The sequence below is a fragment of the Pararge aegeria genome, chromosome 2, assembly GCF_905163445.1.
Source record: "Pararge aegeria chromosome 2, ilParAegt1.1, whole genome shotgun sequence".
In the NCBI taxonomy this organism is placed as follows: Eukaryota; Metazoa; Arthropoda; class Insecta; order Lepidoptera; family Nymphalidae; genus Pararge; species Pararge aegeria.
In genome coordinates, this window is record NC_053181.1 from 10487022 (window position 1) to 10510828 (window position 23807).

The 23807-nt window shown below is 34.5% G+C and overlaps 1 protein-coding gene across 1 annotated transcript; it reads left to right on the forward strand.

Moving 5' to 3' along the window:
- The first annotated feature begins 3425 nt into the window (after window positions 1-3425).
- Window positions 3426-23264, forward strand: LOC120632843 (proclotting enzyme). The gene is made up of 12 exons (XM_039902884.1): window positions 3426-3567; window positions 11794-11870; window positions 14045-14221; window positions 15461-15567; window positions 16482-16633; window positions 17786-17871; window positions 18808-18897; window positions 20436-20608; window positions 21132-21267; window positions 21434-21572; window positions 22393-22538; window positions 23066-23264. Exons 1-12 carry the CDS (start codon window positions 3426-3428, stop codon window positions 23219-23221), a joined length of 1581 nt encoding a protein of 526 aa, XP_039758818.1. The 3' UTR covers window positions 23222-23264.
- Window positions 23265-23807: the final 543 nt, after the last annotated feature.

The following is a 23807-nucleotide window of genomic DNA, read 5'->3' on the forward strand; positions in this document are numbered from 1 at the left end:
ATCTACACTTGTAAGAAGGTGGTGGAACCTAAGACAAATAATTCTGAGGTCTCCGCTCCGTTATTTCAAAACACACTCTTTATTGTGTTTATGGATGAACTTTGTAATATACATGAAAACCACATCAAACTGCAATAAAACTCAAAAGAAACCTTTTAGCAATGAATTTAAATACAACGGACTATTAAACAAACCTTCCTCATTCGATTTAGAATTGATTGATGTGAACGTGGACATAAAGTCATTTTAAGGACAATTCTGCGAAACCATTTATCGTAAAAGAATGTCCCCACTTACTGGATTTTTAGGATTCCTCTAAGGTGTGAGAAATCCACATACAAATTGCTCGACGGTTTATCAGGCGGCTGAAAACTGAAAGGTCGTAGGACAGTAACTTTTATACCCACTCTCATCACATCTTTAGTTGGAAGAGTATAGTGATCGTAGTGTTATCCAGTTTGATATCTCTACCAATTATTAGTTTGAGATATTTTATATTAGAACTGTTGCCGGCTACTTCGGCCGTAATTACCTAATAATAATCAATCTTTTCCCTTCAGTAGAACTTTCATTCCCTACGTCACAAGAGTTGTTTCTTTTAAAGAAAATTATCTTTATTTAATTTCTGTTGTGTTTTCCTTAACTTTAAAAACCATGGGTCTCTTATGCACCCTTCTAAAAACCCCTTTAATTTTCTTAATATGAAAGGGCAATAATCTTAGTTGATTTCTGAAATAAATTTAGCCTTTAATACGCCTTGTATTATTCCCTAAATAATTTTATAATTAATTGGCCTTTTATAATTAATTCAATTCAAATTTCATTTATTTCAAGTAGGTCTAGTTTATAAGCACTTTTGAAACGTCAAGTCAGTCTGTTTGTAGTCACTCTACCACCGGTTCGGAAGGCAGATTCCACTGAGAAGAGACTGGAAAAAACTCAGCAGATTGATCTTTTCCAACATCATTTTAGCAATCTTTAGAATTTTACTGTTTTGTGAGAGATGTAAGCGGAGTGGCCTGCTTCCAAGCAGCCTTGCCGTTAAGGAATTCATCAATCGTGTAGTAACCACGTTTTGTTAAATGTGTTTTAATATATTGTTTAAACTTAGGTAAAGGTAGATCTAATAATACCTTCGGTATCATGTTATAAAAGCATTAACCCATCCCCACAAAGGATTAGTGTAATTTTCTAGAAATTTCGACGATATGCAGATATCAATAATTTATGTCCTTTCTAGTAAGTCGACTGTTTATATCGACTTTTTGTTTATAATTACTTACGTTTTGTTTAATTTTTTTTTAAGTAATAAGGTTTTATGTTCAACGCAATCGAACGCCTTGGATAGATCACAAAAAAACACGAAAATCGAAATAATTCAAAGATTAGCTCGAACAAACCGACTGATAGACAATAATTTAAAACTTTTTGTTGTTTATTTTCTTTAAAATAAATATAAACTTACTTACATAAGTACTTGTAGGTGTAAGACGTAGGTATTTAAAAAGTTCAGGCTGACATACTATTTGGATTTCTACCTATGGACCGCGAGTGCAAAAATTCTGTGAAATTCACTGCCCCCAGCCTTCGCTATGACTCATATCGATACTTATACTAATGTTATAAATACCAAAGTCTGTCTGTTCCTATGTTCAGCTCACACGCTGCACCGCTCTTAACGAAATATCGTACAAAAACAGCTTACATCTTGGTGACATAAAACTACTCATTCAACCTAATTATAAAGAACTAAGCTAAGCTGAACCGATCTGATCTGATCGAAATTTTGCATAACGTTCAATCTGGTGAGCGATATATACGATGATACTTTTTAGTCCGGGATAACAAACAGTTCCCGAGATATATAAAAAAAACTGAAAAACTCTCTTCTATGAGAAACGGCTAACAATACTTTTAATAATCAGGTGTTGATGATGGAGCTACGGACATACACATTTGTTTTATTTCGCTAAGTATCAAAACTTACTCATTCTGGAAGGCTGTGCACCTGTTACACGAGTCTTAAGTCTTAACGGGTATGTACAGCTAGGTATATAAATCTATATTAATAGTAAATATAGGGTCTATAAATGAAAGTCTCTTTGTTAAGAAGCCTTAAGAAAAACTAGTAAAATATAAAAAAAATCTTTACTACATCCCAAATGAGGTACGACTCTTAGAAGCCAAGGTAATAAATTTATAGCGCAGGCGGGCGACGCGATGCAGTATTTCAGAAAAAAAAATTATGGGAAACTTCTACAAGGATGAAGTCTACACAGAAGTTCTATGAAGTCACGGAGAACCGCTTGTACTTGATATGTATTTCCAGCGATAGGAAAGGTTAAGCTTGACAAATGTTAGAATATGATCCTGCTAGTTTTTGGAATGTTGTACTTAGGTAGGTACTCTATCTACAACAGGAAGTAACATTTGCGATATTTTAATCTATTTAACTTTATCATAATCATGTCGGACAGTTAGATTTAAATGCATTAAGAGACCTTTATATGCCAAATTCAACTTAAGCCAAGTTTAATTTGGCATTTTCCTTGTTTAGTAAAGCTCTCTTATTTTAATATAGGTATTCTCTAAATTAGATAGGTACCTACATACAGCAACGTAAAATGTTATAACTTTAGCATTTATAGGGTTCATTGTTGGTTGTCCCATTTTATTTGCAAAGCTAATAATAATAATAAAATTGATGGATGTTTCTGTAAATATTAAGTAAATCAATGATTATATACACATGCGGTTCTTGGCTGATATTCGACTTTAGAGATATCGAAAAAATGGTATTGAAACTAAGTCGTACCTACTGACTGGGTTATCCAAGTAAAGTAAAGAAAATTACATAAACATAAGAAACAAATGTTTTTTTAAATAAAAGTTACTTTTTAATTTTTTTATCAGTTAAACTTGTAACTAAAACGCAATCAATAACTTAAATATAGGAACACAAATACCCGTAAAAGTACACTACATTTATTCGTTTTTTATGTTTATTAATCTTCAGAACCTCGTTTTATTACCAAGAGTCTCAATATTACAAAAATTTTGATCTCGAACCGAATGATAAAACGATGGTTCAACGATCTCTTAAAATTTAAATAAAATATTATTTGCTGTTCATGCACCAGTCTGCATAAGTCGAAGATAGCCGTTTTTGATACTAAACCGCAGTTCGTCATCTTATAAAGCTTTTTGTAAAGGCAAATGTGACGTTCAAAACAAGAAAAAGCTCTGTTACATATTAAGCCTAATGTAGAGCGACATCGTAAAAATATTATAAAGGCGCGAAACCAAGTGGACGCAGCATTTTGCGAAGTGACTCCTTGCGGATCGCACATCCTCGCGACGCGCAAACTTTCAAACGAAGAGCTTTTTAAACACCAACAGTGAATGCATTTCTTTTTTTGTTAAAAATGTCACTAAAATTTCAATATTTGATATTTCTTCTAAGTCTTTTAGCCGCCCTATCTAGAAGTGACTCTATTGACAACGATGAAAATGGATTTTCAGCTCAAAATGGTGCTTTTTACACGGATGATGCAGTAATACTGAATGGTGAGGTTATCTTATTTTTATATGTTTCTATACATCGTTTATCTCAAAAATAAAATTTACGTTTTGACAGTTATGTTATAGAAAACCTGGAAATTTATTCATGAGGAAGAACATCTTACTTAATCAATAAATTGGTTTTAAATATAATACGGCACATATAATAAAATATTAAAGCGTGATGATTTCATGGCAATCATGAGTAATGTCAATATGAGTTTATGTAGAAAACTTTCCATTACTTTTATTTTTTTTGTCTGTTTATATATAAGGTGACAGCGCGTTATACAAATTATTTGCTGCTGTTCAGTTGCTGTTATAGAAATTCTAAATTGTCCCAATTTCTTGTGTACATGTTTACTGATAATAATCGCATACCGTAAGTATGTAAACAATTGTATAGAACTATTGAGAATGCCCAAGCATCTATAAGCCTTAAGTGGCATCGCGTATTCTTATAGTGATGTCTCAAAACAATACACCACATATTCACAGTTTGAGGTTTTGAGGGCAGAGAAAGTAAAAATTTGCACTCACTAAGTCCGGCAGTAGATACTGTACGATAGAGATAAGGATTTAATATTAGTCCGATTTATTTAAATAACTCTTAACTGCAATAAAACTTTATAATCTTTACGCTACGCTTTTGAGAAAGCTCAAGTCCAGAAATGGCATAAGCGTTTATGATGGCGTTGGGGTATAGTCTCATAAAAGTTGGCGAGACCATATTTACCTAACAACCCTACAACAACACCTATGAAATAAAAAGAAATATGTCGTTGTTAAATCAAATAAAGTGTCATTTAACTACCTACCATGTATTACATGCGCGCATTAGACATTCCTGATTATCATACCTAATCCTGAGATCGTTCCCAGTCGAAACTTGTCATTAGCTTAACTTAACTTAACTTACTTAACTTGTCACTTTAGGCTGCCTTTCCAACAGTGATATGAAGCGATTCATTTGGTAAAATAACCAAGGATCACTTAAAAAATCTACCAATATTATAGTTGCAAAAATGTGTCTGTCTGTTGCATACCTACCTATCTTTGGCCGAACCACTGCACCTAATTTATAAATTTCTTTCCGCAGCTGGGCAAAAAATACTTCTTATCCCGGGAAATAAAACAGGAAGGCTTATAAGCTAAATCTATTTTGACAAAATTGAGCATATAGAGACAACTAGCATCCAGATGACGGGTGGACAATTTTTGAATCAGAAACCAAGGCTACCGATGAGAATTTTTAAATAGACTACGACTTTTTCGCGGATAACAAAAGACTAGACTAACAAAACTTATGAGTTTATAAAAAAAAACCAGTGATAGACTTAATAGTGCAGTTACAAATTCGCTCGCTATAAGTAGATACCTATTTATTCATGTTAAAAAAGAAATGATTGCATTCGTATACATACAACTCGATTTAAAAAAACTTATTATTGTTGTTACATGGCTTGTTAAATACCTCACATGAATTGTGCTGTTAAATAATAATTCGATCTGTTCTTAATTACTTAGTTTTGTATGCATTTTTTTTGCTTTATCTAGGTATTATTTAAAAACAAAGGTTATTGAATACCAATTACATATATGTCAAATTTTGTATAGGCGCCTACGATACATATTTGCCTTGTTTCAAACGATATATTTATTTAGTATAGCAAAATACATTATTGTTATAAATTCTCATCTTTAGTGGAAAGTCAGCATACAACGTCGATTCGCGAAACACGTGCGTCATTATTCGAAGATGTCGCGATATCGATTCAATGCAAATTCTATCTCGCCCACACTTACTTAGATCGCATCAATCAGTCATTGTCCATAACTCGTTGGCTCTAAGAGCGCCCGCTTGTTACATTTTTTGCGGCTTACATTCAGGGCGTTAATTGGATCTATCAGAGTACATGCTACGCCATTGACATTTTCTATCACTGGTGCTCTGAACCCGGAATACCATTATCAAACTGTATCTTAGGTACCGCTGATTTAGAATGATTGCTGGCGACATTTTAAAATGTTAAGTCGTAATGTTGTTAGAGATAATAAAATGCCAATGAAATGCATTTTGCATTGCAGTGGCATTTCATTTTTTACATGTAACACAAAAGGCCAAATTGAGTACATATTATAGTGCATTATGGTTTTATGAACGAATAAACATAACAGGGCATAATAAAAGTCAAATGCAAGATATGTTAAATAAATTAAACGTGAAAACATAATTAAATCAACATCTGCATAAATTAGCTTCCATAACCCTTAAACAAGAATAGCAAAAACTAAATTATTATAATAATATATCTAACTGTAATTCCCTCCAACGAAACGAATTAGGGAAGGAGCTCGACTTCACTTTCGAGGGGCTGAGTTCGAATCCCAGCTCGCATCTCTAACTTTTCTAAGCGTGATATTTTAATTACTTAAAACGCACTTTACGTTTTAAGTAATTAAAATATCACATGCTTCAACGGTGAAAGAAAACATCGTGAGGAAACCTGCATGCCTGAGAGTTCTAAATAATGTTCTCAAAGGTGTGTAGAGTCCACAAATCCGCACTCGGCCAGCGTGGTGGACTACAGCCTTAACACCTTCTCTGTAGGAGGAGACCTGTGCTCTGTTGTGGGCCGATAAAGGGTTTATGTGATGAATTGTAAAAGATTAACTATTATTAGCTTTAAAAGATTAACTCGAGTTGCTTAAAATTATAGGCATTTGTGAGCGGTTGGTTATAAATAGATTTATAAATAAATCATGCCGAATAAAGTTATACCAACTACCAGGTATCTTTAATACATGCATAAGAAAGCCTACCTACCCTAAAGTTTTTATTTGACTCGCATTGCACAAGAATTTTTTGTTTTAATATATCAACATGTTGCTTATCAAAATACACCACTGATGCCAGATAATAAAATCAAATCTTCATTGTGTTCAAACGCCACACGAGGTATTTATTAAAGGAAATTATTTTCCTAAAACAATTTTATACTAGGACTACGCCCGTACTAAAGTTCTTTACACTTCATCAAATCCGATATCATTTAGAAAATTTGTTTATACCGACAAGTAAACATATCCAAGCGCAACCTGTTTGCTTACAATTAAAAAATATATCTATATATTTCGTTCTTATATCGAGTGTACTGTGTTATTTAAATGCTGTATCGAGGAATAATTTGAGCTGGTACATGGTCATTAGTGCTGTAGTAAATCCAGCTTAATCACCGAGATATTTTGGTTCCAAGTCGTACTTATTATAGGCCTACTGACATCTTCAAGGGCGGTTATTTACACTGTATGTATTCTTTGAGTAACATTCTTGTATTTACCTGTATAATTCGAATTGAATTGTTAGTTCTTTAACCCAGCTCTCAGGTCTCTATAACATTGCAACGTTAATAGCTTTGCTTTTTATTTCAATATGTTTTGTAATAAGCTGTGGATCACCTCAGTTTTTATATGATGTCCCACAGCTGGATACGCACTTTAACTCTCATGTCATAAGAGTTAAAAAGGAATACAGAAAAATAGATCTTAGACTCTTCACGTCAATGCGATGAGGTTTGGTGGGCTTTAATGAATAAGTCAAGTAAAGTAAAAACAAGCTCAAGCCAAATAAAATATATTAATTGTCAAGTAAGTAAGCGTATATACGTTTTTTTTCACAGAATCAAATTATCATATTGCTTTACTTTTTAAGTAAAGCAATATGATAATTTTATTTCATTCAAAGCTATTATTGTTATCATTGTAAAATCCCTGCGGATGATAAATAAATAAATAAATAAATATACTACGACAATACACACATCGCTATCTAAGCCACCGTCCCAAAGTAAGCGTAGCTTGTGTTATGGGATTACTAAGATGACTGATGAATAATTTTATGAATAATATATTTATAAACACCCAGACACTGAAAAACATTCATGTTCATCACAGAAACATTTTCCAGTTGTGGGAATCGAACCTACGGCCTTGGACTCAGAAAGCAGGGTCACTGCCCACTGCGTCAATTGGCCGTCAAAACCTTTAAAGCTAAATCTATTTAGTGTGTGTCAAGCAGTTCAACATAAATTGCTCTTACATGGTCGCTTAAAGCTCTAGTATTATAATATGGTTGACGTTTTGTTATTAATTTTTCTAGTACCAAATATTACAATTAAGAGATCCTTCATTTTCATGTTGTTACAGAACTATAATTCTTTTTTTAGGACATCAGAGTATGTAAAAGCAAAATAACGGTCATTTCAACATACAACTTATGGTGGTAACGCCCTACTAATTGCTTAATACATAATTTTATATTTTTATAATTTCGCAAGCCTTTTAAGAGCCATTAAAATAAAATCAAATTCCAATACTTGGGTACTAATCGAGCCCCGTTATTAATCGACACAAAATAACATGTATGCACGTTGGGCGTGCTCGATCAATGCTTTTTCGACGTTCACAGAATAACAAATTCAAACGTTTATTACTCATACTATACTAACCCAACATTAAAATGTAATGCAGATAATAATGAAACGTTTATAAGCGCTTATAATAAAGTTTAGTGTAGATGTCCGATATTCAAAATTTTAGTGCACAAGCTACTATGCCCCGCAGGTCTTACCTTTGTCATCTGTATAACATTTCTCAATGAATGGGTTATCTAAAACAAAAATGAATGATATGATATTTCAAATCGAGCTAATCTCTGACTTTTAAAACAGACAAGAACTTAATCGATTCTTAAATTATTAATATGAATTACTTACGTATACAACTTGTGCATGACACAAATTATGATATTTATTCATTTATTTATTCATACAGAACACCATAAATTCATAAAAAGACCTAGGAAAGAGAATTCATAAAAAATTAACAGTGTTAGAATTACAAATTCTGTTTAGTGCCATTACAACAATCAATTATTGACACAGCATTATCATAATTTTCTCCGCTTTCAACAAAAAAAAGTAAAAAATTATATTATAACATTAAATATGCATAGACTGAAAAGTATTGAAAATTATGGAGTAAGTTCTAAGTAAACTTAGTAGTTGAGAGAGTGATAATAATTCAATTAAGTGATAATATTTTTAATAATAAATAAATTAAATAATAAGTAAATAATCGATCGATTGATTAATCTTAAAATAATTCTATCGGACTGAAATGTTTATATATTTCATTATCTTTCTAAATATTACTAGGGTATCGTGAAAGATATCAATTTCTGATATAATAACAAATAAGAATTAATTTAAAACGAATTGTACGAAAAATACTACTAAGAAAAACTTATTCTAACGAAACAATTTTTGGATACACTTTTCAGGTTTTCGTAATGAGTCGCGCCTTGATCGCGTTGAAGTCTAATCTACGAATTTTATTAAAATCATTAGAACAAACTAAATTATTGTTATATTATTTATACCTGCAGTGGCAAATATAATATAAATACTATAAATGTTGTCTTTATATTTTATCGCTTATTATTAAAATGAGAAGTATATTTGATACAGGAAAAAAATATCAAAAAACAAATTAAAACTTAAACCGGTACTAAGTGATTGTATTCTAAAGACAGAAGGCATCTAGGCGTAACTCGTCATTTAAGCGAAAGTATAAAATTAATCACCAACTAAACAGTAAAACTATTTAAAATAGATATATTAAAAATAGCTGTTGCCTGCGACCTAGTGTGGTTTTTTTTCGGTTTTTAAAACTCCTATTTACACCTACAAGGTTGGCACAGCTTTGAAGTAATATAGGTAACAAAGGCTATATTAAACTCGCGGGAACTTAAGCTGGGTGCTTTTCCTAGATAAAAAGTTTCCTTTGTCTATCTTTAGGATGGAAACAATGAATTATTGTGTGCTGAATTTCACAGAGGTTCGTAATTTGGTGCACTAACGCCTTATGTTAGTTATTTCGTACTCTTCCCTTTAGATTCTTATATAAGCACACGGAAGTCTAAAAAACTACTAGCTTCTGCCATCTCATAATTTTATACCTACATTGTATTTTTTTCTTATGAAATAAAAATAAAAAATAAAAGATTCGAACGCTGCAAAAATTTATTATTATATAATTTTAAAGATGAAATAGCCCGGTGGCCTTTTCTGTAGGTACCTCCACCTGAAAGAGCATGTGCATAATTGCATGATTAGCAAATGTATTGAAAGAATTAAGAAGAAAGATTATGTATGGAAACTTAATAAACAAACACATTCGCATTTAACTACTCGTATATCATTTGCTCAAAAAAAAAGATTGCCACGTAAGTATATCAGGTTTGATGACTCCTTGACGCACAAGGACGAAGATAAATCTGCTAGCCAATTTGTATGTCAAACTCCAAACAAACAAAACAGTAAAACCACTGATAAGTATACAGAAATCCCATACCTTATTAATAATTATGTTTAACTAGCTGTAAACCGTGGTTTACCCGGAGCATTCTATTATGAGCTGTGTGTTTATCTTACTCAATAAAGTAAACTCCCCACAAAATGTATGAATGCCGAACCATTTAGTCCGCGCACGTGGATAGAACAGTTCAGCAGCACATATTACTTATGTGCAAGTATAATTAAAAGTATAGTTTTCATATTATAAACAAATATTTATTTTCATAATATTAGTATAGAGTATAGAGTATAGAAGCAGCTTTTCTGTAAAATTTGAACAAAATAAAAACAAGTTAACTTGTGCAATTACAGTTCTTCCCAGATGTCAAATCCAATTTCCCCGTGTTTGTTATTTATTTGAAAATTGTAAATACACATTGTACCTATGTCTTGTTTGATGAATAAAACTTACTCGTTGATAAGCTCGCAGTAGTTAGCTTATTAAGCAACGAATCCCGACTCCCGAGTCCAAAAGGTTTCATTCATTAGACGGAAAAAATTGTTTATTATATTGTATTCTGGTATATATTCCTCAGTACCAAACTAGAGGCAGTTAAATTGGCGTTGTCAATCTCTGCGCTTCTGAGAGCACGATGCATTTTAACCGTAGTAGGTAGCTCAGTATAGCAAAATAGCTAAACTAATCAGTGAAATTTCACGAAGAGTCAAGGACATTACTACATATTTGCTTGAAAACTTAAAAGATGCTACGTCTTTATATCACCTAATTTAAAGATTTAAGAATTTTAGTTTTTAGTTATTCTGACTGCAGAGTGAGATTCATGTGTCATGTCTCTGTAGGTACATTATAATTATAATTCCTAAAAGTAGGTACGTATGACTAACAAATATCGAACTACTCACTAATCTAAACTACTAGATTCAAAAAAAATGTTATTATTTAAGGATGTCCTTGCTATAATACTGTTTTTTTCTGTTTTGTTATCTTATATATTTAAAGGGGTTTGGTCACAACGTGACTATGTATAAAAGCTAAAAATAAAAGTATGTTTACATTAAAGCAAATTCATTTCAGGGCTGGAACATACATATAAATAAAGTCATGGTAAATTTATGTAAATTGTCTTCGGTTACCGAGAACTCTTATTCAAATTGCTATATAAAATTATATGAAGCGATGGCGTAGGCGGGAATGCGTTAGGAATTTCATCCACTTGTAATTAGATTTATTTTTTTGATTTTGAAAACTTTGCATTTAATATATAACCAGGTATAATAAGAACAGTAAAATATTAAAGCCCGCCAGTAAGTACCCCTGTATTTAAATAACTTATAAGTGCAACGACGGGTTTATTATCATCAGCTCAGAATTTGGACCCAAGGACATCGATGTACCGTAGTTAGGTAGGTATATGGAAGCCAGAACAAAAAAATATACTTAATTTTCATATCGGTGCATCGTGTTTAAAAGATTGACTTTTTTATCTAGGTATATTAGTTCTTCTATTATGTCTTTTTTTGTATGGTATTTTATGTTTTCTTATGTGGACTTAGTTGCCTCAAACCTTTGATTTAATAAATTTAATAAGTTAAGTCTATGCATATATACATTTATATATATATATAAATATATATATATTGCCTCGTAATACGTTGCCGATTATTCTGACCTCTAGAGAACCTCTACCACTAAACAGTGGTTTACATTAAAACTGTATAAAATCAATCATCCTATCCATTAGATACGTTTTATAGCAGGAAATATAGGTAATTCAATCTCGCGGGGAAACAGAAATTCCGACAGAATTTGCAGGCGGAAACTGGTTTAATTAATTAACTCGAAACCTTATTTCAGCCCCTGCCCAGAGAGTGAAGCGTGAATCAAATACCACACGAGATGGAAAACAACTATTGTTATTACGTCCGAGACAAGTAAGTTTTATTTTTATCCCCGAAGGTAATCATATTTTTTATACCGCCATCAATATAACAAGAGTAATTATTCTCAGCTAAACGAATTTAGTGAACAACTTAAATCGCTAGGTGATGTCCGCTACTTCATTTGTCCGCGACTTGCCACTAGGAGCAGTGGTCAATTATCTTTTTTGTACTTTGTCCTAGTACGTATCCCTAAATTTATTATGTATTTTCCTTAACCTTTTAAGTAGTTAGTTCAAAAAGACCACCATAATAGCACGTAATTACTAATTTTTATCAATTATGTTCAGGAGATTCTATGCAATAAATCGTATCGTGAGAACAACATTCGGACAGACATCATTCGGCAAGTTCCGTTATTATATAGTGCTAGGTACAGCCATTCAAAAGATTTGCGTTATAATTAATGTCGTCTATAAAATGTCATGTTCTTCTAGATTGTGTGTCAATAATAAATATTAAGGATACCTATAATTACTTAGTGAAGGTATCAAATAATAAATGCTTATAAACACTTATTATATATTAGGTGCTTGCATATGAAATTGGCGTTTTGTCGTACCGGCCAATTTGATCTCAAATACAGGAGATATTTGAGATCAAATTGGCCGGTAGGAATTTGATCTCAAATATCTCCTATATTTGAGATCAAATTATCTCCTTTGGTTAGGAATTTAAAATTTATACAGCTATTAACTATCCTTTTGTGTTTTCAAAACCTTAATTCATTTGTTTTTTCTTCTTTTGGTTTTTTCTTTGCGGTGACGCAGTTTACACAACACAAAGTGGAAAACTTGAAATATCGCGTTATTTACGAGTACGTGGCACCTGTGCTGCAGAAACGACTCGAACGATTAATGATTTGTATGGTGGCGGAATCGTTAAAGAAATCACAGAGCGATTTTGCTTCCAAAGTTTTTTTTCTAGATATTTCGACCTGCAAAGAAACCCCGTGAACAGCCGGAGACCAAAGTTAATCATGAAGAACGAAAAAGGATATTTAATTTAAGCGGACCCATTGCGAACCACCGAGCCAGCTGCAGGCTGCGGTGTTAGTGATAAAACTGTTTTAATATACTTGAAACATATTGAGAAGGTGAAAAAGCTTCAAAGGAAAGCTTGAAAATCCTCATGAACTGAGTGCAGCGAACCGAAACACACGCGTCGACTACTGTGTTACGTTATTCAATCGGCACAATAATGAATGGATTTTAAATCGAATCATTACCTGTGATGAAAAGTTGAACCAGCCTAATCCTGCCCCAAGCGAAAAGTGACTCAAAAAAAAATTACTTGTGAGCGTTTGGTGGACTCATTGATGGTGTCGTTCACTACAGCTTTATTAAATCTGGCCAGACGATTACAGCTGATGTCTTATATAGCTGCATACAATGATGAAAAAGCTAGCTGGTCAATCGCTCTAGGCCACTGCTGCTTCAGGACAACGCTAAACTATACACTGCACAATTACAGACGGCTACCAAATTAGAGGAGCTTCAATTGGAATATCTAAGACAACCACCGTACTCGATTACCATTTTTTTTTTCGAAATTAGGATATTTTCTTGCAAGGCAAAAAATTTATATCCGATAGGGCCGTCCAAAGCGTCTTCAAAGATATCACTGATTCCCGTCCAAATGGTTTTTTTTAGTAAAGGGATCAATGAACTACCTATGCGATGGGAAAAGTACATAAATAGCAATGGTAGAAAGTACATAGATTAAATAAATATGTTATATTTAACAAAAAAAATCATATGTAAGGATCTAATATTTAAGCTCGAACTTAGGGATCTACTTATGTCAATTCTCGTTGCAGTCTTAATCTTTTTGATTTTTAATTAAAGCTCCGATAACTGACACTCATTGGCTCTTTACATCTTGACATATGCATTTATTTAATCTAAGGGCTAAGCTAAAGTTTTGCACAGATTTTTTTAAGTTATTAAAAACGATTATAATTCTTCTCTTCTCTTCTGGTCTGCTTCTTTGCTTGAATTGAGTAAAGAGTAAGATGATGAGATTTTTTATGTTACTTTGCTTCAAATTTACATATGGCTATATGTAAATTTATGGTTATAATTTTACATTAATATTCGATCTTCCTTTCGTTCATCATTATTTAGCAAAAAGTCTAGAATAAGCTTTTAAATTTTTTTATTTTTTAGGCCAGCGATGAAGAAGCATTCGGAGTGGGTTGTCAAACAAACCTCGGTAAAAAGGGGTCGTGTAAGAGCTTCCGCGATTGCTATCCCCTTTTTAAAGTGGTAGATCTCTCTGGGTACGACGGATGGGTCATGGGCCACTACGACACTTGCAGCTACATTAACAACGAGAATACTGAGGTAAGTTCGAGTAACTTAATAGATATAGAGAAAACGTATTTGTTGGCAACTTAATGATTCTGGCAGTCTACATGGCGAGTTTCTTGTCGAATAACCATCAAAGGGGTTTGAACAGCGGGTCGGGCTAGGGGGGCAACACTAGGGGGTCGGGCGAACGCAAAGCTAGCCATAACTTGAGCCTCAGAGCTCGATAAAATTAGCGGAACATAAAACTAAGGGAAGCCTCCCGGGGTAACGTTGGTTTATGAGGATTTGTGACCGTGGATGAGACCCACGTCCGGGTGACTTTAGAAATATGCAACCTCGCGCGGCGAGGTTGTAGCATGTTATTCATTATCGTTTGTTTATTCAATCATCCGGGTCGTAAAACACGTGTTTGAGGGAAGCGGCGGCGCGGCGTTGGGGTTGTGAGTGTGTCAGTAAACAATTAGCGGCTTGGTGTGTTAGGTGGCATCGAATGAAGTAAATTATTGCATATCATTCCAAAAATGTAAATAATTGTTAAAATTATGTAATTTAGACATCTGGACAAAAATCTTTTAATTTTGGCCAATTCATAATAAAAAGAATATCCATTCGCCAAACTTACCTACATATAGAGAATAATTAAATGCATTCCTACTACAATACGCCGAACCATTTTGATATCATTAAGTCGAGGGATCTCACAACAAAACATCGGCCGATTAATGTTTTCATTATCTTTTTAAACTTGCAACCCGTTTGCCTTGTAAGTTGTAAAGATGCCGAGCCGGGCCATGTCTAGGAAGTTAAACCTACGTACTGTTTACTCGTACATACCTTTGAATCGGTACGGTTGTTAAAATACAATACTTAATTATTTTCAAGAAGCATAGGTCGGTAGGCTTTTCCTATTGGTACGGTCGTTTTCCTATCTTCCTCTGTAGGTACCTATAAATAAACAAAAGACCAATTTTAATCATTGAAATTTTATAAGATCACTCAGAATTTTTTTTAATTTGCAAGTGCGTTACTTTGGATTTTGTCGAGCGACATTTTAATATTCAAATTAAAATTACATGCATTTTTTTCCTTTTATTCAATGAAGTTATCGACATAGTTATTATCACGTTAATATCGTTAAAACAACCAACCCGCATTGGGAAAAAGTGGCGGGTTGAAGCTATAGATAATATCCTCTCGCAAAGAAGTGACATTAAGTTTCTGGGAGTCAATCATTATTAATTAGCAGAGGGTAACAGACTAATTGTTTTGCAGGTATTCGGCGTGTGTTGCACACAGCCCGTCGGCACCCCTCCGCAACAGGAGCCAGACGTCCAACGCTTTGGCGTAATACAGCCATCCTTCCCGTTATCTTTATCCAAGTGAGACTTAAAACAATCTATTTTCGTTTTTTTTAAAGACTCGTAAATTCTTAGTTAATACCTACTCTTATCTATGACTAAACAATTAGATTGCTCCGTAGTTTGTATGATTCCTGGACCAAGCCAAAAGTGGTTAGGTACCGGGTTTTTTGACAAGAAGTTATCGGTTCCAGACCCGAGATTAGGACATTGTCGTTGCCCTTTCGCGTGCCTTCGTTTGTCGAGGTCGCTGAACTACGGTTCCGGTTGTCATTAAAACCAGTATTTGAAAACATGGAAGGTATGAGTTCTAAAAACTCTCCCCTAAGATAGAGGAGGCCTTTCACTTTCGTTACAGTATTAATTCAAGTTTTTAACCCCCGACGCAAAAACCACGGGGCGTTATAAGTTTAACTTGTGTGTGTGTGTCTGTCTGACTGTGGCATCGTGTTCCCGTAACGTAAGAACCGATTTTAATTTTTTTTTTTTGGTTTGAAAGGTGAATTAGTCAGGAGTGTTGAAAAATCGGTCCAAGATGTAAAGGGACCTGTTTAGTCGATCACTACATTTCGATAAATTTGAAATCCACAAAAGGTTCAATTACATTTTTTCTCACAACTCCGTCAATCAAAAAGGGGTTTGACTATTAAAATAATGCAACTAAATAAAATTGGGTGATTTTTTTAATTCTTAATTTATATATACCACTAGCTGTCGCCCGTGTTCTTGGACCGCGTTTATTGCAGTTTTTTTACAAATCCCATTGGATGGGTTTGTTTTCCTAGGATAAATAGTAGCCTATGTTACTCTCCGTCCTTAAAAGTAACTCTATGTCAAATATCTAGTTGATTGATTGTTTATTAAGGGCAAACAAACACACTTTCGCATTTATAATATTAGATTGGATATTTATTATTAGTATTCTCAATGTTCAGCTTTCCCGGCCTCGTCCCATCAGCACTGTCATCGCAGTTCACGTTCAACAATCAGCTCACTCGTCAGATACCCGCAGTATGGCCGCCGACGCTGCCGCCACTGCCAACACACCCGCCAAACCATAGCGCACCTACACATCCACCATCACTAGGTAGAGTTCACGTTCAATAACCAGCCCATTCTTAAGATACTTACCTTTTTTTACCTCCAATACAAGTTAGCCCTTAAATGTAATCTCACCTACTGGCAAGAGATGCAGTCTACCTTGTAAAACAAGGTTTCTTAGACTCTAACGTATTCTAGGCTCTAGACTCCAGTCTGATTGAGCTGCATCTTCCAAGACACCAGCAATGAAATAGCAAGTGCTTAGAGCTTATTGGGTACTGAATGGTGTAAAGTGTTCTTATACTTATTAAACAATGAATGGAAAATTAAAAAAAATATATTTCATAAGAAATAACCCTGTAAAATATTAAATTTAAAGAAGCAGATTTACTTTACCTTACAAACGAATTCAAAACATTCTAAGTGTTTACTTATGATAACCCTATTGAAGATAAAATACTAACACGCGCATAATACCTACGCTACGCGATGTGTACCTAATAAAGTGCCATGATTTTAAGTTTGTATGTGATGTTAGGGCTGTTTCTGATTTTTTCCAGTAAAAACTATGGCAGTGGTTTAAAAAACTCAACAGCTCAAAAACTATTAGGTTTTCGGTTTCACAGATACGTCTCAGAGACAGTACATAATGTTCCACTGAAGCCTGTGTAGTATTATTTCGGTTTTCATTTACACGTTGTATATAAATTATATATGTCGCAGTTATATTCAACACTCATTCGTTTCTACACGACATCATACCGCAACGCTTAAATATACCTCTAATGTAGCTGCCTATGCTGCTATGTCCGTGTGTGTGTGCGTGTGTGTGTGTGTGTGTGTGTGTGTGTGTTCCGGTCTAAAGGGCGTGGTTGTCAGAGTTATTACTGGCACTGCATGAGGCTTAACATCTACGCCTCAGGCTGATAGACAGGGTTTTTTATAGATCAGAGTAGCAATTCGTAGGACGTTGCTCTGGCATGTCCTGCGATGTGTTGCTCGTTAAAGGCAATGGTTTTCCACTTACCATCAGATAGGCATTTGCTTAGTACCCGCCAAATATTGTTATAAACCAAAAAAATACCCATAACCCAACTGCGTGTCGAAATAATAAAGTTGCTTTTATCTGATTTTGTCAAGTATTTTATTTTTAAGTTTTCGTTAATGGTGTCTGTAAATGTTTTTCTTATTTATTTAGTTGCTGGCGTAACAAAACCGGAAGTCACTGCAAGTACTCCTTCCACGACGACCTGGGGCACGAAGCCTCCCAGTACCACGAAGCAGGTATAAACTTAACACGGAACTTCTTTTAGAAAATGTTTTATTTCAATAAAAACAATTTCAAAAAACGTTATCTACATATTATGAGTATAATGGTGTACCAATTTACCCGTCGTGAATTTGATCATTGGTCCGTACTAATCATATTTAGCAATTGCTTTAATCTCATTCAGTTTGTCTATTTTCTTTGCATTTCTTGGTGCTTAAACTTTTATATTAGGTATACCTATACCTGCGATAGCCTAGTGGGTAAGGTTACGGCTTTCCTTTCGTGCAGACAGAGTTCTAGCCCTGGCACGTACCACTAACTTTTCGGAGTTATGTGCGTTTTTAATTTAAGCAATTAAAATATCACTTGCTATAAACGGTGAAGGAAAACATAGCGAGAAAACCTGCATGCCCGAGAGTTCTCCATAACGTTCTCAATGGCTACCAATAGTGAAGTCTATTAATCCGCATTTGGCCAGCGTGGTAGACTACGGCCCAAACCCTTCTTATTCTAAGAGAAGACCCGTGCCCTTTAGTGGGCCGTTAATGAGTCGATGATGATGAATAGTAGAAGTAGTTCATACTACTACTGAAAAAATCGGTTCAATACCCATTTAACCCACTGTATGTTGAAACGACAGGTCTGAAAAATAGTAGGTTTAGATTTATTAATGAATTATTTTCATGTAAATAAACTAGACATTCGATGAAGCCCCGCCTCGCCGGATTATCGGATTTAAAAATAGAGTTATCAAAATATTTTTTTATTCCATTATTATACCTATTATAATCAAATCTATATTGTTATAATAAATTAAACTAAATACAAAATATTTGATTGGGTAAGAACCTAATATTCTTCAGAGCTGCCTTCTTTGTTAACTATGCTCTCTCTATGTAGTCAGTAGATATTATAACCTAGTAGTTACATAAATGTATGTTTGTTTTTAGACTTGGCCTCCCACATATCCAACACAGCCGACCAGACCTACTGCACCTACCGGTGTAGATTCTTCATGCGGGGCTAAAAACGGACCACAGGTATCTAATTTTAATTATAAAGAAACATAGTACTTTTAAAGTTCTCGCGATAACGTTAGTTTTACCAGGATAAAAAGAACCTAAGGTACTAGACCTTTCACCTAGGGTTACAAATGAGCCCTTGACTGCACTGTCATTGGAGTAAGTGATCATGCTCTCTAAGATGGTAGCGGGCCAACCGGTTAGGGATACGGCAGTTGTAAGTATTTAAACCCACACCTAACCAGTTTCTACGCGACCTCGTACAGTGGAAAGCTCAATGATTTAGTGGCACGTGTGTGTTATTTCTCCTAACAGACCATACCAGAGAAAGTTATGAAATTGTAATTGTTGTCTCATGTCTGCCCCCAAAAAAGACAGTTAACAAAAAGTCACACAATATTTAAGCTTAGAGAGAGTACCTATAGTCGGAAAAATGTAATAGGCCCGTTTTGACATTTGTGCAAGACCATAGAATGTAACTTGGAACGAAACTGAAAGAAACAAAAAAATAAAAATCAATTAGATACAGTGTTTTAAAAAAAACGTAAATTTTTTTGCGACGTTAAATAATATGAAAGAATATATCGCGAGTATTCTTTTTGCGCTTACTTCATAGTAGCATGCAATTTATAATTGTTGCGAAACGTTCCGAAAACAGTTACGTTCTCAGTCTTTTTTTTTTTTTATACTAGAGCTGTAACCATTTTTTTACTGAATATCGAAATTAAATGTTGTGTAGTTATCTTTACTGCAAAGAATGAGCTTGGTTCTCAAAAATGGGTTCTAAATAATGAGTCTGAGATGATGTATCTGACCAAGCGGCACATGACTGAAGCGTCCCCGCGCGCACTGCGCAGTTTTTCGTTCCTCATCTTGTAAAGTTGACTGTGCGCTCGTTTAAGTTTGATATATATTGTTTACTATTACGTTAACTATGGCTCTTCTATTTTGGACATTAATTTAAACATAGTGATTTGACTCGATTTTTGTGTTTTTTGTTATATAGTACTATAGTCGTAAAAATGTAATAGGCCCGTTTTGACATTTGTCATCGCGACGTAACTAGTTATGGAACCATAAGACTCTGTACTCGATACTCACGATAAATCAATTCAAGTTTGTATCAGTACTTGATTGATATTATTATGTATTGTAAAGTGTTCATTCGTTCAAAGTATTCCTTTAACTTCACAACCAATACGCGTGACTATTGATTATACGTCCACTTTTCAACATGTTGAAACAGAGTTAGTACTATATAACAACAAACATAAAAATCGAGTCAAATCACTCGATCCTCTCGGTCCTAGCGCGTTGATCTAGACACCTAGAAACAAAAAAAAACATATTGGTCTCCGAATCATGAGGTCCTAAATTCAATTCCCGAGTTGATTCAAATATTGGCTGGTACCAAGAAATTTCAAAATCTAACCAGGTTATTTCAATGAGAGTTTTAAGCTCTAAATTTCCCTCTTCTAAGAAAGAAAAGGTCCATGCCCAACACAAAGACATTATTAACTGAGACTGATGATGATAACTTCTTTGTTGATTATCAGACATACGGCAGCACATACGAGTCCCAGGATGAGGAGCGTATAGTGGGCGGACATAATGCTGAGCTCAACGAATGGCCCTGGATCGTGGCGCTGTTCAACGGAGGTCGGCAGTTCTGTGGCGGATCCCTCATCGACAACAGCCATGTGCTTTCTGCAGCTCATTGTGTAGCACAGTATGTTTTTTCAAGCATGTTTATTTCATACCAGTCTTAATTTTAAGATGACGTAAACAATAAGTTTAACGTGATTTTTTGAATTTTTTATTGATAAATCATAAACTTTTTTGCGTGAAAATAAAATCTTCGGTAGACTGTAGGTACAGGCCCAGTTTATAAATAAAACCCTAGATTTCCTCCCCTTTTTGATTTTTTTATACGGGTAATGCTCGTCAGTCAAATAACGAATCAATCGAAGGCTGGACGAAGACCATTTCGGTACGGAACCCCAAATAAAAGTAAACTGAAAAAATAAAACCATAATAAATAATTAATGTTAACAAAGAAATAAGAAAAATAAAACTACACTATTAATGGGATGGCTGACGTTGGTGATCTCCACACAATTGCACAGAGTCACAAGTGTGAACAAAATATTTTTCTAGATTTTTTGATTGTAGGTATAGAAAGCTATGGCGCACAGGTTAAGAAGGCCTCATATTCATCTTTTGGTGTTGATTTTTAATAAAAATGGTTTCAGTATGACGTCATGGGACGTAGCGCGTCTCACAGCAAGGCTTGGTGACCACAACATTCGCACAAACTCGGAAACACAGCATATTGAGAGGAAGATCAAGCGAGTGGTCAGACATCGTGGATTCGACATGCGTACTCTGGTTAGTTGTACCTACTACCTATCCCTTTTTATAGATACATTCTTACCGATTGGGTTACCTAGACCTTTTCTTAATATAGAAATAATATAGAGTCAAATTGTTGTATAGGACTATACCTATTAATTATGACTATAATGTTATAAGACTTCATTTGTGTTTGTTTTAGTATAACGACGTATCAATCTTGACACTGGATCAACCCGTGACTTATACAAAAACTATTCGTCCCATTTGCCTGCCCGGTGGAAGCAGAGCCTATTCTGGAATCACCGCAACGGTTATTGGTTGGGGAAGTTTACGAGAGAGTAAGATATTTGACATATCTACCTATGGATATGGATACTTTTTTAGAATACCAGTTTTAATAGCTGGATATTTATAGCTAGCAGTAGTAAAACATAAATAAGATGGCAAACAAGTCCCCTAAGGTAGATATACTTACCTACAGCAATACTTTGAAGCGTCTGTAAAATAAAAAGGCAAACAAATGCAGAAGTAATTCCAATAATCGACCTGTTGGAATTACTTCTGCATCTGGGTTGCCTGGCAGAGATCGCTTTTTAGCGATAAGGCCGCCCATTGTGCCTGTGTTTTATTGTGTTGTTTTTGTTTATAATTTAATTTCTGTTAGGTGTACAATAAAGTGTATTTTCATTTCATTTCATTTGTTTTAACGGAGCCTAAAAGATAGAAATACGTCAGATCAACACCTCTACTTTAGTGTGTGCACGTACCTACGAGTACTTAAGATGCTGAAAATTATAAGATGAGGTTCAAACATCATTCACATCATTAATTAAAATTTCATATTTTACTTCGCTTCACTGCGATGAAAATAGGTATTGTTATTCTTGACTTACAATTCTCGTGCCCTGTAAAGGATTTTAAAAAATTTCGACAGAAAATAATGTTTACGTCTAACGCAAACTTGCAGTTCGTTTTTCTTAGTGGTTAGCATTAGAATTTAAAAAAAGGTACCTAGAGATGATTGATTGTTTAAAAAATAAAAACTAGAAATGGAAAACGTACGGAGCGGCCACGTAGAATATTAGTTCTCGTATTAGTTTACGTTATGAAATCGAATCCGATCATGTCACGCTTTTTACCTAGAGATTTGTCCTTCAGGTGGTCCTCAGCCATCGGTTCTGCAGGAAGTATCGATCCCGATCTGGACCAACAATGAGTGTCGGCTGAAGTATGGCTCAGCGGCCCCGGGGGGCATTGTCGAGCACATGATCTGCGCTGGTAAAGCCAGCATGGATTCTTGCAGTGTAAGTATTATCATCATAATTTACCTGCCCATAACCGGATATCATCTCAGAATGATGGGTTTAGAAAATCCACTTTGGAGTTTGGTCTAGTGCCGATTACTTAAATTCATTGCCTTTGAGGACATTACAGAGAACTAACTCTCAGACATGCAGATTTCCAAACGATGTTTTCTTCACCGTAAAAGCAAGTGATATTTAATTGAAACGCACATAACTCCGAAAAGCTATAGTTTTGTGGGGTTCGAACGCTTAATGCCATCTACACTGCATTCCATTCCCAAGAAAGGAGAAAAGTCGGACTCCGCTAACTACAGGTCAAATGCAGTCACCTAAATTCTTTATTAGGTGATGGAGCTTACTATCAACTTCGAGTTGATGAGACACTAGAAGGTGACCTTCCACATTTACCTTTAAGGCTTTATCGATCAGTTATTTTCATTATGGATATCGCGATGCATGGATTGATGGAATCAGCTTAGTAAGAGCGAGTAACTTTGTAATAAAATGGAGAATTGATTAATTTTCAGGGAGACAGCGGCGGTCCACTCATGGTGAATGAAGGCGGTCGCTGGACTCAAGTAGGCATTGTGTCGTGGGGAATCGGTTGCGGCAAGGGACAGTACCCCGGCGTGTACACACGAGTCACCGCTTTCCTGCCCTGGATACAGAAGAACTCGAAATAGTTAAGCATTTAAGAAATCTCATTGACAAGTCGGAAGGCAGCTTTTTTACTCATAACTCTGTGGATTTTTTGATAAAGATTGCCACAGAGTTGTAACCTTTTTTGAACTTCACAATTGACACAAAATGGTACAAATGGTCTTATATTCTTTACAAAAAAATCCTACATAAAAACTGTTTTAAACAAATTAATAAACTTACCTAAATTGACAGGTCTTAATGAAGTGCTTGTCTGTTTAGCATTGTTTGCTGTGAAAAAGGATAGCACTATTTTAAGATCTGTCAATTTAATTCAATTAGTGATGAATGCTCTGAATCGGTACCAACTCTTGGCTCAGAGCCTTATGAATGCTTGCATAGTTTTTTAGCGATAAAATAGAGCTATTTTCAGTACTGTAAAATCAATTAAGACCGACAAATATAGTGTCATTATGCATAAACAACCTTCCGACATTTAGGTAAATAGCAAATAAACGTTCAAGGATTTCATGTAAAAAAAATAAAGTCCTATTGTAAATCAATTATTTTGAGAAAGGCAACTACGTATGTTTCCTTGCCTTTCTTAATCAATTGATAGGTAAATCTCCT

What these genes read in the sequence shown, in the direction of transcription:
- LOC120632843 (XM_039902884.1), top strand. Translation starts at nt 3,426, where the DNA reads ATGTCACTAAAATTTCAATATTTGATATTTCTTCTAAGTCTTTTAGCC. An exon ending in TTGGGGAAGTTTACGAGAGA is followed by an intron (nt 21,573 to 22,392) that starts GTAAGATATTTG and finishes TTTGTCCTTCAG; the next exon opens with GTGGTCCTCAGCCATCGGTT. An exon ending in CCAGCATGGATTCTTGCAGT is followed by an intron (nt 22,539 to 23,065) that starts GTAAGTATTATC and finishes ATTAATTTTCAG; the next exon opens with GGAGACAGCGGCGGTCCACT.